The sequence below is a fragment of the Photinus pyralis genome, unplaced genomic scaffold, assembly GCF_008802855.1.
Source record: "Photinus pyralis isolate 1611_PpyrPB1 unplaced genomic scaffold, Ppyr1.3 Ppyr1.4_LG2, whole genome shotgun sequence".
NCBI classification, from domain to species: Eukaryota; Metazoa; Arthropoda; class Insecta; order Coleoptera; family Lampyridae; genus Photinus; species Photinus pyralis.
The window spans coordinates 9794282-9811929 of NW_022170403.1; the positions used below are offsets into that span (position 1 = coordinate 9794282).

A 17648-nucleotide genomic window follows, 5' to 3' on the forward strand; every position below is an offset into this window, starting at 1 on the left:
TGTGCTAGGGCGTGTAACTTTATTGGATGGACCTGTCTTTGTAGTGCATGTTGCGTTACTTGTATTTATGGTGTTTCTTTGTTCTTGAAGTTGTATTTCTGTTGTTGCATGGGTTATTGGTGGAGACATTACAGTATTTTGTGAGCCTGTAGTGCTGTTAAGGTTGTTGCGTTTGGGTTGAGTACGAGTGGGTTGTGTTTGTGATAACGTGGTGTGTTTCTGAGAAGAAAGAGTATTATTATTGTCGGTGTTTCTTGTGAGAACTCAGGTCTAGCCTGGTTAACTAATCGCACGGATTAAAATCAAGTAACGATTAGTGTCTGTGTTATTATTATTATTATTATGGTCGGTGTTTCTTGTGAGAACTCAGGTCTAGCCTGGTTAACTAATCGCACGGATTAAAATCAAGTAACGATTAGTGCCTGTGTCTGTGTCTGGTGAAGTTATGTAGGGTCCTTAAAAAAAAAAAAAAATCACACACGTACATTGGACATCTAGGGATAATGTAATTCGTACTTACCAACATACCTATTGATGGGCACAATAGCCAACGCTATCAGGAAAGAGGAAAACAAAACAAAAAAAAATCATAATAATTCCTGTAATTTTATTAAATGGAGTTTATTGTGTAAGTGTTTCTTTGGCTTTGCGTTTGGGTTGAATACGAGTGGGTTGTGATAACGTGGTGCGTTTCTGTGAAGAAGGAGTTTTGTGTTTTTTATTTGTATTTATGGTGTTTCTTTGTTCCTGAGGTCGTGTTTGTGAGGTTGCTTGGGTTTTTGGTGGAGATATTGCAGTATTTTGTGAGCCTGTGGTGCTGTTAAGGTTTTTGCGTTTCGGTTGTATACTAGTGGGTTGTTTCTGAGAAGAAGGAGTATTGTGTTTTTTAACTGTGCTAGGGCGTGTAACTTTATTGGATGGACCTGTCTTTGTAGTGCATGTTGCGTTACTTGTGTTTATGATGTTTCTTTGTTCTTGAGGTTGTATTTGTGAAGTTGTTTGGGTTTTTGGTGGAGATATTTTAGTATGTTGTGAGCCTGTAGTTCTGTATAGGTTTTTGCGTTTGGGTTGAATACGAGTGGGTTGTGATAATTATTATTATTATTATTATTATTATCGTCGTTTTTTACTCACTCATGGTGGTATGCTTCACATGAGACGGGTCTTAACCAAGTCATCATGTGGTAATGTGTGGCGGAGTATTATTATTGTCGGTGTATCTTGTGAGAACTCAGGTCTAGCCTGGTTAACTAATCGCACGGATTAAAATCAAGTAACGATTAGTGTCTGTGTCTGTGTCTGGTGAAGTTATGTAGGGTCATTTTTATTATTATTATTATTTTTAATTAATTAAATTTCCCACTTTTGTGGAGTTATATTATTATACCACGAATACGAACTTTGACTTAAGAAAATCCAGAAACCAGACAATTTCTATGGGAATCGAGTCAACCTTAGGAGAAAATTAGGGGCAGGTACTTTAATAAAACTTAACTGAAAAGTTTAATTTTGAACTAATCAGATTGCTTATTGAATATCATTTTATACTATTTACGAGACCCTTTCCATTTAGGTGTGTAAATGTGGTTAATGCCTTAAAGGTAAGTTCACTAAATTTCAACAGAGTTAAGCCAAATTTATTATAATTTTTGGAATAAATATACTCAAGCCGATTGTATTTTTAAGTTTTTACTATCGACCGGTTCGAAATTACACAATATTTTTGTCCTTTTTAAATTTTCTCGCAGGGCACAACTGGGTTCCGACACAACAAGAGAATCCTAACATTGATTTAAAACTTTTATAAACTTAAAGTTCCGTAAAGTCCAGTGAAATCACTACTCAAATTTTAAATAAAATCGAAAAAAAAAACTAGAAAAATTTTACAGAAAAATAAAGCTACCTGGATTCCAAATTGGGATTCAAATTGACACATAAAAGAATTACAAAATTTGATTCTAACACACGTCATCATGAAAAGGAACTTACAAAACAATGCTGTAAGAAAAATTTGAGGGTAACAGTGCCTTTTGAATACAACACACCCCGTTTGAAAACGGTCGATCTAAAAACAAATTAAATAATTTTATTGTAAAAGGAACAAGTTAAAAAGTAATCGTAAACGATTTAAAAAAGCGCATTTCCCATTTGTAAGATGCAATTTCTGTTAAAATCGTAAAAATCCGGCCATTTCATTTCAATGCTTTCATAAATAAGAAAGTTGCCACTGCACATGCGCAAAACCAAATTTTGTAAGTGGCGTTAGTGCCTATGTATCAAATTTCATTTAAATGCTTTCATAACTAAAAAAGTTGGCACTGCGCATGCGCAAAACCAAATTTTGAAACTGGCGTTTGATTTTCCTTTATTCCAAGTTCCTATGTATCAAATTTCATTTAAATACTTTTACAAATAAAAAAGTTTGCAATTCGGTTTATAAATGATCGAGATGTGAAAAGGGCACCTGTGAATTTTGAATCCATTCGACTCAACTTTGGGCATTGCGTATTACATGGCTAAAGCTGTGCCCATATTGAATTTCATGCAATTCAGTTCATAACTAACGGATATGTCAAAGCGATCGTACATTTCTAAACAAAGCTATCGTTCACACGGACAGATAGAGGGACAGATAGACAAAGGAACAGACGGACAGACCAACAGACAGACGACAGACAGCAATACAAAATTATAAACGATCTCTAAGATCGTTAATAAACGGCAAAAGTGTAAAATTATGTTACATGTAAAAAACAGTTTTTTGGTTTTTTTACAATAACTTTTTTAGCAATAAACGCAGAAAAAATTCCTCCCTTGGTGCAAGCGTCGACACCATAACGAACCAAATAGTGAAAAAAGTAGAATAGCTCTTAGGATAAAGAACTGGTAGCGTCTCAACGAACGATCGGACAGACAGACGGACAAAGTGGCCACAGTAGCGCATTTTTTTTTATTTTTGTGGAAATGCGCTAAAAAGAACACCAATATACTACAATAATATATTAAAACCTCCTCCGGGTTTCAACAACAAGGCTGTCACCATCAGCTACCAACTGAACAATACAATTATTCAAAAACAACCCCTAAGTACGCTCTTTCAAAATAACCCGAGGCAAACTCGTTTACTTGTAATTCTTGCTGTTTAAGCTGAAACTACCTCTTCTAGTCAATTAATTCTTGTCCGATAACAACTTCTTATCAACACGTGACCAGATAACACTTTTCCCGTTTTAAATTTATCATGTAAACTAAATTGAAGTAAATTAATTTAACAATTACCGACTAAATTTACAATTAGAAAGTAATATTAAAATGGCCAAAAAAATTTTCCAATTCAACAGAAAGCTCTGGTGATCTTGCAGGCCACATGAAAAGACTGTCGTATGGGTGCAATTGATGTTCTTGCAGTATGGGCAGTTGCAGTTAGATGATAAGCGCGGATACTGCAGGTAAGAGAGAAGGGAAAACTAAGAGAGCAAGCTGTCTCTTACGGTTACGCATCTGATTGGTTCTTTCAATTTAATTTGAACGCGATCGCGATCGCTTCTGTTGAAAGAAGCAATCAGATGCGTAACCGTAAGAGACAGCTTGCCCTCTCTCTCTTTCCCTTACGATCGTAAGGGAAAGAGAGAGAGTTTTCCCTTCACTCTCACCTTCAGTATACGTATTTAGCATTGGCACGCGCAGTCAATTTATTATAATGTCGATGTTATAATCCCCCACTCCCATGCGCTACTTTGCTTGTATGTTCCTAAAGACATCAAAAGTGGTTGGAAATTTTTAAAATATTTTCTTTGATACCTTTTTGATTTCATGTTAAATTGATAAACGCGGAATGACCTTTTTAAGCCTGGGCCTGAGATTTTTCGAATTCGAATTTTTACTCACAATATTATTAAGGAAACGGTTTGAGTTTTTACAAACTGATTCATGTGCGTGGTTACGGAGTCCGTTAACTTGGCCCCCCCACTGAGAGATTTGATAGTCGTATTATTTTGAAATGAATGCGCTCGTTATGCGCTCATATGCGCCACCGATAATAACTCTTGCGCCATTATCGTTTTTTAGAAATCCGAAAAAACATTGGGGGGGGGGCAAGTGAACGTAGCCCCCCCCCAGTACGTATTTTGTCCCTTGTAACTAGGTGACCTGATACATTTGGTTATGCGCTCAATTGCGCCACTTGAATTAAAGCTAGCGCCAATACGGTTAAGCCGTGACAAATTTTCAAAAAGTGGGGGGGCCAACTTAACGTTTTTAAAAGTTAACGAGCGCATTCATTTCAAGTTAACGGACCCGTGGTTACGGTTATTGGCCTGCACAAGGTACCAAAGCACACCATCGTGGCCATTTTTTTAAAGTTTGAGTTTTGATTAAAGTGTGGGATCGTTTCTCAAATATTTTCAAAGCTCTCTGATCAGGTCTTGGTTGGGAATTTCAGAAAATTAAAAAAAATTCATTAATTATGGAAGATTTTTGCCTTTGAAACTAAGAAAAACAAAGCAAGTGCAGGATGTCCCCTCAAAGACACTAAAGCTTTTTACAATCATGTTTCGCACTTATGCTTAAAATAGATTATGTTTTAATACTCTATTCGTTTTCTTAACCAGGTATCCGCACGAAAAATATTTTTCGGTGGAGATTTTAAGTTCTGGATGGGGTTTAGGGTCGCTCTATACAAGTTACGTACCCATTCCTAAAATTATATTAAAATTAACTGCCGATATTCAATACTAAAAGTTATTATTTCATATCTGGCAATGTATGTTGCATTCATTTTTAGCAGAGACTTACTAGTAACTTAAGGACTAGATAAAGTTGCAATTCACCGGCTTGGCAAAACCTTAATTATCAGAAGGCGTGTGCAGATGCGAGTTACTCGCCTCAATGCACCACGCCACCACAACTCGCTTATATATAATAGATGAGCAACGTCTAATACTAATTTGACGGCTCGCGTTTAACAATGAACTACAATTACAGATTACCGATACGTCTCTCTCTTCCAGGGCCAATCAAGTCATTGTTCATACCTTCTATAAAACATCACTGATGATCTTTTAAGAAAAAGTTCAATTTTGATGCAACGTGGGCTGCCTATCGTTAGCTTCTGATAAAAAAACCCTTTCTAAGGTTTCTCCATAACTGTAAATTCTGTAAATGAGATTAAGTTGGTCGATAACTCTAAAATGATAATAACCCAGGAATTTGCTATAATGTGACAAGATGTTTAATATTAAATTAAATAGAAGGGATGCCGGCCGAAAATTGTAAGATTAGGAAATTAGAACAGTACATACACTGCAGGGAACGTAAAAATAAACCTAGGGCATACTTCTTGTTATCGTTACATTGTTATGTACAAAAAAGTATTCTCAAATATTCGATTATTCAGAGGAAAAAATGTACACTCAATCACAGGAGACACACTGGAAAATACAATTTGGTTTATGTAAATATATGTAGACTTGGCGAATAGAATTAATTATTCCTTAGAAATTGCATAGTCCTCTTCTGACCCTTTCAAACTCGAGTGTGAGAGTGGCAGAGTTACAGCAAATAATAGCAGGAAAGATCCCTTATGGGAATTAGTAAATCAGACGTTGAATCGAATAAAAAGGTTCGAGTGTAAACCTCCGCTCGGGTTTGGCACGACTGATGAACGAACGCCACAAATTGAACTCCCTTGGGTGACATAAATTCGAAACACCATGTGAAACAAAATCAAGCCAGAAAAACAATTTCTAATTATTAAAAAAAAAACTCTTATTGACCATTGACTCGTTATAAACATTCGATTGTACTAATGAGATTTTAAATGTAAATCTAAACCTCGGAAAATTTAGCTTGAAAACTTTCGACCTTCTTCCATAGACCCCCAAAAAATTGATATAATTTTCGTTGAAATCCAACATTTTTGCTACGATATTGTACGTGGTCACGGTCTATTGTACTACACTTTTAAATGAACAATGGAGAAATACGAAAAACAAAATTTTTACACATAAATTAATTTTAAGTTCGTTAATGTTTAACTCAGTTAGAAGACTTCCGTTTCTAAGTACTAAACTTGAAATGAAAAACCTTTCAACCTTTTTCAAACCGAGTTCATACTATCCAATTCACTAATTGACTTTCGATATTTTGAAATAAAACACAGACACGGAAAATACTGGGATACTTAAGTATGCATCTCTCACTGTAACCTAAAATTCCTACCTAGCACGGACATGAGTAATCATACTAAGAGGAAATGACCATCTCTTTCTTAAATTTTAGCGGTTCAATAATTTGTACTGCAAAGGCAGCTTTATTTTGGCCGATGTTGACCCTAAATATCAAGGAAACCTTCTGATCACTTTAATCTCACCCAATAAAAAGTCTGATAAGACTGGCTGCAAACTCAGTAATGGTTCAAAATTTGCTTTCTTAAATAGATAATAAAGTTGTCGATTGAAATTTACAACAATCATTTGAATAACGAACATTATCGGGTTTATTTTTCCTTTGATATGAAGACCTGGATGGCTTACAGGTTATGTGGATGGTTCGATACAGTGGGACAGGTTGATAAGTGATTGTTGGGGATGTATTCTTAACCCGACGGAATCAATTGGTTTGTAGTTTCGGTTGTTGTTCCTATTTGTCAGTACACAATTTTGGGGTTTGAAAATGAGAGACGAGTTTATAAATTCCTTTATTTATCTTATCGGTTTAGTGTGTGTGAAATTCCTTTCTCAAACTTTTTACCTTGATTAATTATGATATTAGTGGCACAAAATAAACGTAACTCTGCTGGCTATTTTCCCTATTGCAGCGTTAGATATGAAACCTTATATTCCCTGTTTTTATCACGTAAAACAATGCCATTTACCGGCAATGGGGCGATAGGTACAATTTAAAACTAAGACGTCTCTCGCAGACTTGACAAAAATGACAAATTAAGCTCGACGGATTCCAATCAAGTCAACCATAAATCTGATATTTCTGCCATACAGCGCCAACTCTATTTGTTGTTGATTCCCCAGACGTGATGGTGTGTGCAGGGAGGGTGATATATTGGACTTTAATGAAACTGCAATTTGAGAGTGGAACCACACCAGTGGAGGCTTCTATGCGACCCACTGAATGCTAATAAACTAATAAAATTTTGGCCATAAGCAGTCTTGGCGAGAAAAATGAAGTAAGTACATATAATATTCAGTGTTTTTTTGATACTCAAGTTAAACTGAAGCATGAATAACATCAATAATACAATTATGCAAATTGATAATACGGTCCTTTCCGTTAGTGTGATGCTTGCATTCCTCAACTGCCTTGTCAGCTACCGCTTCGGTGCCAGTCTTTCCAGTCAGTGGAATCACGTTCTTCATTATGTGGATCTTCATCAAAGCTTCGTTATACTTTCCATCCGCGTCTACCAGTCCGCTGTCTGTACCGACGCACCTGACCACATTATTCAGATTTTCGTTTCCGGTGGGTAGATGAAACGCTTTGTCAAAATGTGTGTCAATGATGTCTTTGTCGACTTTCAGTCTATCAACGCAGATTGCTAGATGTTCGTCGAAACCTCTGTCGGACGTTGCCATGGCACAGTAAACCTTAAGAGCCAATAGAGTCAAATGCCATGTACGAGTACGGATTCTTACCTGCAGACAGCAGACAAATCCAAGTGCACTTAGTATCACGTAACGCATTTTCGCCGGGAGTTAAACTAATTGCATACCGGATAGGAAATCGTGTACTTATAGCTTGGCATTTTTCAAGCGGTAGGGCAAGGCACATGACCTGCTATACTGATAAGCTTATAAAACAATTCTGCTAACTAAGACTTATTAGACAGACAATACTGTCTTGTAATAATTATGCTAATAGAAGACAGCTTTGTGCAACACTCGGCGGAAAATTCTGGGTTCCATTATCGAATTGACCTTAAAAATGAAAACTTTCTTGCAATGATTACAAATTGACTACAATGTTGATCATAGCCTTCACAGCTCTCTTTTGAAAACAAACTTGTGCTACTCGTAAGAAAAAATGCAAAAAAAATGGGTCCATTTAGGGAGAGCATGAGACTTTTGATGGTAGAAATATGTTTTTCACCGGCCTCCTCCCCAACTCCACACCACAAGTTAGAGGAAGCGGAGACATGTTCTTGTTTTTGAATTCTTTCCATTCTTTTTTTTTGTTTTCGTACGTTATCGGTGTAGAGCCGAAAAAGTTAAACCAAACAACGGTGGGTCGAGGAACTACAGAAGGTTAGATAGTGAAACGGTTTCGTGGCTGGTGGCCAAAGCTTGTACCTACGCTATTGGGTGGTTGGTGAGGGATTTATAAGGAAGGGCTAGGGGGCGAAACATCTTCAGGCTGCAGCTGTGTTTTTGAAGTGATTATAAATTAACCGTTAATTAAATAGAGAACCCTTTCTTCTTGTCTCATCTACTAAATTTGTGGTACAGGTAGTGGTTATTTTTTGGCTTTTATAGAATTTAGGTCCAAGGTCCAGTATACAGGAGGTATGGAAGAAGCGTGACCAAGACGTAAGGTGATGAATCGACAAAGTGAATGTAATTTTGCTTCGACTACCAGAGTCCTTTTAAGCCCTCCATGCTCTTTCTGATGTTATCAAGGTAGTAAATAAAAGCCTCTCACCTCCCCCCATAAAAATGCCTTACCCAAATCATCAATGGTTTACTTCAAAATCCATTGACATCCGCCCGGTTACATTTGTCTAAGACACAATTTCTCAAAACTGGCACCATTGAATCATTAGGTATGTAAATTTCTACAAGATGGCTCTCAATATACTAATAGAGTGATAGAGTGCCATGAAAAAGATCTTGTGGCATGGTTTGCACATTACCAGTAAATAAATGATTTTGGAATGTAATAAATTGAATCAGTTAACTCACCAAGTGTATATTAAGGAGAACTCAAAAATTTAAAGGGTTGAATTTGAATTATTGGTTCTATTACATAGTCACCCGTAAAAGATGGGCGATTTTTACAAACTTAGTTCAAAAGTTGACAACCCTCAACTTCTAACGCCTGTAGCTCGAAAAGGACTGCACCGATTGAAAAATATCATAGAATCAAACTTGTAGATACTATAATTATGAATCAGATGCTTTTTGAAATTTGCAATTCAATCACTCCAGTGCTGAGATATGAATTTTAAACCAAAAGAGTCCTTAGTGCCAAATTTCCGCTAAGGCAGTCCAACGCAGGAAACTTCGTCTGTGTAGGTTCCTAGCAAAAGCCGTACAATGTTGATTAGATGGGTCGGTTCATACTGCAAATTTGGCATTGATTTTAGTCGACTTGTATTTGTTACAAGTATCAGTTTGTGTAGAGAATTGATGGCAAGGACGATCTTACTGATCGAATTGAATCACATGTTAGGTAGTGGTGGGGAAGTAGAGTAACTAAGATTTCGACTCAGGTTGAGGCTTTGAAATAGATTAGGTCACGGAACTTGCATTTGAAGGTAATAAAAGCCGTTTTTAAATGAGTTCGAAAAGAAAAACCTCGCGCATCGGCAATATAATAATATAGTGGAGAAATGGATTCACATCGGGGAAAAAGAGCGCAAAAATTCGATTGCGATTAGGGAATAAAAATTAGGTAAAAGTTTAAATAACGCGATCAATCATTTTACACGCGCATCGAGGAAAACAGCCCAGTAGAGACAAACAGTTTCGGAAAGCGAATAAAGTTATAGTGGCTGTGATAATTACTTACTAATAAAAAGCATTGTGAAACCGAAAGTAAGATCGGGTATCGCACTTTGTGTTGTAAACTTTACGGTCCCATCGAAAATATTACCAGAGAGGGGGAGTGACCGTTCTTTTTTTAACATACGTTCAATCCTTTTAAGGAGAAAAATCTACAATATAATGGTACAAAGAACCATCAGGTTTTTTTTGCAAAATAGCGTTAACCGGGACAAAATTGAGCGAATTCCTGTGGGTGTTAGATATGTAGTTATAAATAGCGATATTATGCAACGCGGTAATCGAAAAGACTCCGACTTATAAATATAAAACCCAATTTCCTCAGTAAAAACAAAAGGAGTGTTGCATTTAAGCAAGTACCTGCCAGAAATATTATGATATGCAACGTTGCGACATCTATTTTTAGTACCATTCCATAAACACTAAAATCTAGGGTGTTTCGGTAGCTCAAAGTTGGACTGCTCGAAGGGTACATTTAGACGCCATGTAAATAAGGTAAACCGAATTTGTCTATTTGTATTATAGACGGATAGTCAAGTCAAATTACGGTTTGGGCTGGATTTTGTCACTTCACTGAACGAAACCAATGGTATCTTATGTAAAAAAATCCGCTGAATCCGAAAATCATAGTCTCCGACCGGAAACGCTCGGAACATATTGTTATAAACAAAAAACGAGGAAAAAATGGAAAAATGTCGTGGTTTTTTCACATTTTACTTCGAATATCTCGTTAACTATTGCTCTGAGGGAAAAAATGAATAGAAATTAACTTGTTTAGAATAAAATTTTCGATGAGATACAGTTGGTCTGGAATGGTCATTTTCAACTGTTGAAAATGAGCGTTCCGGACCAACTGTATCTTATAGAAAACTTTATTCTAAACAAGCTCATTTCTATTCATTCTTTCCCTCAGAGCAATAGTTAACGAGATATTCGAAGTCAAATGTGAAAAAATACATTTTTCCATTTTTCTTCGTTTTTTGTTTATAACAATATGTTCCGGGCGTTTTCGGGCAGGGGGACTATGATTTTCCGATTCAGCTGATTTTTTTACATAGAATACGCTTGGTTTCGTTCAGTGAAATGACAACATCCAGTGCATACTACTTTTAGAGCTAATTTGACTGGACTAGGACCTGTGCCCTTCTAGAAAGTTGGCGAGTAGAATTTTGGAAGTTCGGACTTTAAATAGAAACATTTTGAAAGGCACTCTTCATTCCCGCTGTACGGTCTAAGGTGTTTTCAATTAATTAATATGAGCGTATGAATCCTACTAGAAGAGTCCGTGTGGCGCAGTTCAGTTAAAGCTGAACTGTGGTGCTAAGGGTCCCTGGTTCGAATCCGGGTTCGGGAATAGATATTTGTAAATGTATAGTGGGTTGGGTTAGTAGAACAGCCCGCTCACTCAAAAAATGAAGGCAAAATAAAAACATTAAATTTACTTAAGACCAAACGAAGTATATCGACCTTTTTATCGCCTAAGACCTAACCTAAGTTACTGTACCGACAATAAGGGTGCACCTAAGAGACAACCAAAACACCATAGTATCAAACACGCATGCGCTTCCAACAATCCGTTTTCGAGATATTCATATTTGAAATTATTTGATCCCCTCCCTCTTCTCTCCCTACAAGTATGCGATTAGTTTGATTTTATTAAGAAGAGCTCGCATTAACATTCAGAAGGATCGCACCACCAATAAGGAAGTTAGTTCAGCACATGCGCGCCACTTTTGACATATTTGTCATAACGAAACGACTTGCTTTTAATAGCAATCACTGCTGAACATTCAATTAAATTGAACCACAAATTAGAAAGTTGAATCCGGAAATTTTTCATAATTTTTTCAGTTTTCCCCAAAAAGTGATAGTTTTTTTAGGGTGGAATGAGCTCAAAATGAATAGGGTTCATTTATGAGACACAGTAAACAATATTAAATATTTTAGTTTTCACAACTTCACAACTCGAACTAGTCTCGTTCCAATTACTCATCCCATCAACTACAACCTTGCAATGCTTGCCATAGCGGAACTTTTGTTTTGTAACGGGGCTAATCTTCCTTACGAAAGGAACAATTGTACTTTCAATTCACTCCTCAAGAAAAAAACAGCCGCATAGGCATCTTGAAATGCGTCAGGAAAAAATATGAAGTTGAAAACTAGATCTGTTCTCTATTTGAAAATGACGTGGTATGAAGACTTGCTTCAAGACAGGTAGGAACGATGAGCTCAGACGAAATTCCTTTCTGTATTTTCATTAACTACCCTCGCATCCTAGATTGCCACACCAGGTTCCTTGATTACGCATTGCAAAGTGAAGTTTCCGCTATTCCATTCACAAGTCGAGAACGGAAAAGAATCACAATTTTCATTTGCATTGGAAACTACTTCTGAGGCTGACGCATATCCTCTCAACTCCATTTTAGCAGCTCACATAATGGGATTTGGCTCTCATACTCTTTAAACTCAAATGATAATTGATTGTGTCACCAAGCAGATATGGAGTACAATTGAGACCGAAGACAACTTCTTTTTTGTGCTGGTAAATTTTCACTTGGAGGGAATTAACTCATTTAAATTGGGTTCCTTCCCAAGAAATTCAATCGAACTTGGTTTTTATCGCACATGACATGTTATACCTATGCGTCGAAAGTTGGCCGCATATGGAGTAGTAGCAGTGTCTTTAAACGCGGGAGGATGAGGTAGGAAATGTCCAGTATTTTCTTCAGACATCTCCGTTGTGACTCCTACCTTTCCCCAAAAATTGAGCAATGCATCGTACTCACTCCACTAATTATTTTGTTGTTGCAGTTTCATTGTAGCGGATTCCATCCTCTTCTGACGTACTGAGCGATTAAACCTCTTTTCCGTTCCAACGGTGTGATACCTTCCATTATCTTCCCTCTGAACCGTCCTTAAAAAGCATTTACCATGGGTCCTTTATGCCGATGGTATCCAGATTCCATGTCAGAAAATTTTGACGAGGTTGAGAGCAATGAAGCTTCGACAATTGTCCTCCCAGGTTCTATAAACAAAATCTTTGTTGCTATCAATCCACATTCTAGCTAGACTGCCTTCCCAGACACATGATAACATTACCGAGCAAAACTTGGAGTTCATTGAACCATCGAGATCCTTCAGGAATAGACTTGATTCCCGCACAGAACTTTTTATTTGACAACGGTTTGAAAACAAAGCGCTTGGTTTCTCCATGTAAAGGTTTTTGACCTACTGTGAACTTATCGTACTTTTTGAGTGGCGACAAATGTGCGAGAAATTCTAGTCAAAAGTTTACGGAATTTCCTTATTGTGCTGCTCCAGATGACTGCGGTTACATAACTCACATTTGTCTTTCTTCTTGCATTTCCTGCAAGGATGACCGATTTTCAAGCACCTGAAGCAAAATGAAGTTCTAGTTTAGTATGTAATTCCAACAATGGCAATTTCTTTGTTGTCTACGTTGATGATAGCAAGCTGGAGAAGTTTCCGAACGTAATCTTGAAGCAATTACCGGAAGAATTGCTCCATCCGTTGTAAGGACTAGGATTAAAGACTGGGTGACCAGGCAATTCCAGGTTTAATGGCAACAAGCAACCGTTCCCATATAGTCCAGGGTTTTTTAATAGGGCCTATTGGCAAATGTGGGTCTTCGAAGCTTCTAAACCTGAATAGAAGCAAGATTAGAAAGATCGCCGGTGTGTTCCTGGATGGTCAACTATCACCTGTATAATATTAGGCTTGTGGAGGAATCCACCTGAAGGTTCTGTGGGGAGGCAGATTTAAGTTACCCTTTCGCTCGAAATCCAGAATCCAGAATCGAAGATTGAAGATTCTGGGTTCAAAGGAAAAGGTTCGCACTTAAAAGTTCGAAATCCGCATTTAAAACTTTTGGAATTAAGCTTCTTATCTTCTTAAAGGTGCCGACACAGTATGATAAACACAATTTGCAAACATTGTTGATATTATTACACTTCAAGCTGACCTGTTGTGTCGAAATAACGAGGTCCAGTACAAACAACATCATTTCAAATTTGGAATGTTACCTAGTTCACGATACTTCAGAATATTCGATAACCTTTCCATAAAAATAGCCTTAGCATAATTTTACTGTTGATAAGCGATAAGCTATACCTATAAATTCCAGCAACGGAATTGAGAGGTATCAGTAACTACCCTAAAGTGATCAAAATGAAGGCTTCCATTGGGCTCTTTGTGTTTCTTTGTGTTCAGGTACAAATCGACTCTTAACCGTTGATAGTTATTGACGTGTGTTTCAGGTGTTTTCCACCGAGGTACCAGAGTTTGTGAAAGATCAGGATCTTATCGATTGCTTCCATAAGCTCAAATTCGATAAGTCGGTGTGGAAAATGTTCGATGAACATTATATCATAAAAAATCCCGACGAGGACGGTATCAAGCTGCTTGACTGCGCATTGCACGTCCACGGAAGAAACTTTTTCGATGAAGATGAAAAGTTGATTAAGACGCACGCTTTGAAGAGAATCAAGGAGAAGATTGAAGAAAAGGGCAAGGAATCTAAGGACGATGTGTTTGAAGCGATTCATGAAGCCTGCAAGCATACTCACGGTGATACGGTTGTCTTAAAAAGTGTAAATTTCCACAATTGCATAACGGAAGAAATTATGAAACTGTAGAACAGTTTTGTAGACTTTATTAAAAACATTCGCTATTTTCCATAAATTTGACTTTATTCTTAACCCTGTAGTACTCGTGCCGGGAAGCACTCCAGGCTGAGAAGAAGCCTAGCGGTTCTTTTGCACCCAAAGGTGCACCACGAACTTATGGGCAAGTCGCTGCGGTAGGGCTCAGGGTGGCCATCGTATCACACCCGGAAGTGGACATCTCTGAGCCTCAGTTGAGGTGGATGGAGGTGGAGGTTCTCATCTGGCAGTTCCGGTGGAATCCGCAGTGTGCCATCGTGGCCGAATGCGAGGACCAGTGGACCTTGGACTGGTTGGAGAGAACCGTCCCTCTTATTAGGCTCTGGGATGGCGCGTCGCTGAAAGTTCAGAGACACGTCCCGAGGATAACCAAGGTGATGGCTGTTTTACGAGCTCCCGTATGACACGGCCACAATCTTGAAGCGCCTCCAGAGGTAAAATTCTGGTTTCAGGACAAGTCTATGGAGGACGTTCTTCCGCAGGGAGGAGCCTGATAGGGTTCTCCTCGCATTTGGTGTCGATGAGACGTCCTATGAGGCACTCCAGCGGTAGAACTTTCAGGCGCACGCGGCGGTCTCGCACGTCACTTTTGTGGCGAAAGCGAGTGCTCCGGCTGCGCCAGGTAAGGGAGAGAGCTCCACCGAACCAGCGGGACCTAGTACCGTTGCGACGGAGGGGGCTCCACTCCGCATTATCTATTTCGAAGAGCGGCGGGATTGCTTCCGGTGCCTTCAGAGGTCGAGAAAGATGTCAGCGAGCTTTTGGCTAGTACTAGTAGTAGGGTAGGTGGAAGAGGCGGCCCTCCTATGAGGACAGCTGTAAACTGCGTACCTTTCGAGGAAAGAAGAGAACGTCTTGGTGGAACTCAGACCTTGAAAATGCTCGTAAGCAGGTTCGCAGGCTCTTTAATAAGGCCATGCGAACTAAGTGGTCGGCGGACTGGGAAAATCTTAAGATCTCCCAGCCCAGGTATAAGGACCATATTCGAAGGTCTAAACGAGGATCATGGAGCACCCTCTGTGGTAACATGGCGGGTCTTCCTGAAGTTCCAGAACTTTGCCAGATCTTTATGAAGGACCCGGGGCAAAACGTGGGGACACTGAGGCTTCCATGCGGCAGATATACGTCTACCGCGGGTGAGGATCTCACATGTCTCCTGGAAACACAGTTTCCAGGCTCTGGGAAGTACTTAACTTCGGACCCAACAAATGAAGCTACCCGGGTCGATGTATTGCCGATTGACTGGAAAGTAGCTACCCGGATGGTTACCGAGGGATCTCTGAGATGGAAACACGTTCAGCCCATTTAAGGGCGCATGTCCGGATGGTATATTCCCGGATCTTTTGCAGAAGGGCCTGGAGCCGCTGCTTTCACACCTGTTGCACCTCGTTAGAGCCTCACCGGCTTTAGGGCATATCCCCGAAAGCTGAAGGAAGGTAAGAGTTGTGTACCTACCTAAACCGGGTCGTGCTAAATATGACATGGCGAAGGCTACAGACCCGTCCTCCTATCATCGTTTCTTCTAAAAACGCCGGAGAAGCTGGTGAATGCATACATAAGAAATGGCGTACTGGTTAGTAGACTACTACATTCGTTCCAACACGCTTACAAAGCTGGTATGTCCACGGAGACGTTCCATGCTCGGAAGGAGATTCATTATATCCTGAATTGGGATGACAGAGATGAGCTCATCGGTCACTACTAGAGAATGCCCGCAGGATGGGGTGTTGTCTCCAGTGCTGTGGTGCCTGATACTAGACGGGCTCCTTCGCACCCCGAGCGTATACACAAGGATACGCGGACGATCTCGCGATTGTCATAACTGGGAAGTTTCCAAACACCGTGGAAGAGCTCATGCGGGAGTCTCTTGAACAGGTGGAAAGGTCTTGAACAGGTTGAAAAAGTTTGTAATAAAAAATATTCCTTCAAAACCCCTCTGTAAAAATGATCTGAAGTTATTTTTTTTGTAAAATGACCATAAAAAAGTTATAACATCCAATTGAATTTTTTTTACAAAATGTTCATCAATTTTCATTTATAACTTTGTTACTTTTGGTTATAGGACTAAAAGTTACTGGAGCAAAGTTGTAGATAATTTTATTCTTATTCAAAAATGTCTTAACAAATTTTTTGTGAGACCAATAGTTTGTCAGATAAACCATAAAAACCATTTGCACCACTTTTTTCAAGATGGCGGCCGCGGGACAAGGGCTGCAACCCTACAAACTTGGATTTAACTTTAGACTAACCCCCCGTTGATATCTAAAAAATAAAATTGCGTCCTCTGACAAACGCAACCCCAAATGTAACTTTTCAATGGACTAAATAGGGTACGCTTGATCTGGATGCCAGCGCACTGCGGAATAGGGGGCAACGAAAGGGCGGACGAGATGGCTCGTGAAGGAAATGGTGGGGTCTTCGTTGGGCTCGAGCCTACCCTAGAGATTGCTCCCTCCGTTGTCAGGGCCAGGATTAAACACTGGGTGACCAATCAATTCCAGGCTCAGTGGCAACTAGTAACCGAACACACACAGTCCAAGGATTTTTTAACAGAGCCCCTTGGGGTCTTCTAAGCTTCTAAAACTGAATAGAAGCGAGATTAGGAAGATCACCGGTGTCCTTACGGGGCCCTGGATGGTCAACTATCACCTGCATAACATTGGGATCGCGGAGGAGCCCACGTGTAGGTTCTGTGGAGAGGCAAATGAAACTGCCGAACTTGTGGTCTGCCACTGTGATGCTTTGATCAAGGACAGACATCATCTCCTTGGAGACAGCTATCTGAAACCGGGGAGGGTGAAGCAACTTAGGCTAAACAGGGTCTTATCCTTCATTGAGAGGAACGGGCTCTGAACTCAGTGGCGAAAGAAAGGGGGTAGGCACAATGGGCCTCTGGTGTGCCCAAGTGCTGCCCGGTCGGGCTCCCTTCCGAATAAGAATAGAAGAATATTTACCAAGAAGCGTAAAAGTCGTACGATGGGATGATGAGTGATCTACCTTTTATTTGGCCCACTTCCTCCTCACACCTTTTCCTGAAACTGTGGAGGAGTAGGAATTGAAGACCTTTGTCTTCGGGCAAGTTGCCTTCTACAACGCACAGATTTTGGGTCCTGTATCTACCCCGTGCTCGCTCGGTCAAGAGATATCCATACACACAGCTTCTCATTAATACCAATGCTTTAGCTAGATGTTCATTGGATGAATCTAATATAAATCAAATCATAACTACACA

General features: G+C 39.2%; 2 protein-coding genes across 2 annotated transcripts; one reads left to right on the forward strand and one right to left on the reverse strand.

Annotated features, from left to right (window-relative positions):
• Positions 1-7177: 7177 nt before the first annotated feature.
• LOC116163781 lies at positions 7178-7787 on the reverse strand. The gene is made up of 2 exons (XM_031477898.1): positions 7650-7787; positions 7178-7601 (listed from the first exon to the last, which is right to left on the reverse strand). Exons 1-2 carry the CDS (start codon positions 7695-7697, stop codon positions 7224-7226), a joined length of 426 nt encoding a protein of 141 aa, XP_031333758.1. The 5' UTR covers positions 7698-7787; the 3' UTR covers positions 7178-7223.
• A 6067-nt stretch (positions 7788-13854) lies between these two features.
• Positions 13855-14435, forward strand: LOC116164749. Its single transcript, XM_031478967.1, has 2 exons — positions 13855-13964; positions 14012-14435. The coding sequence occupies exons 1-2, from the start codon at positions 13923-13925 to the stop codon at positions 14387-14389; spliced, it is 420 nt and encodes a 139-aa protein (XP_031334827.1). The 5' UTR covers positions 13855-13922; the 3' UTR covers positions 14390-14435.
• Positions 14436-17648: the final 3213 nt, after the last annotated feature.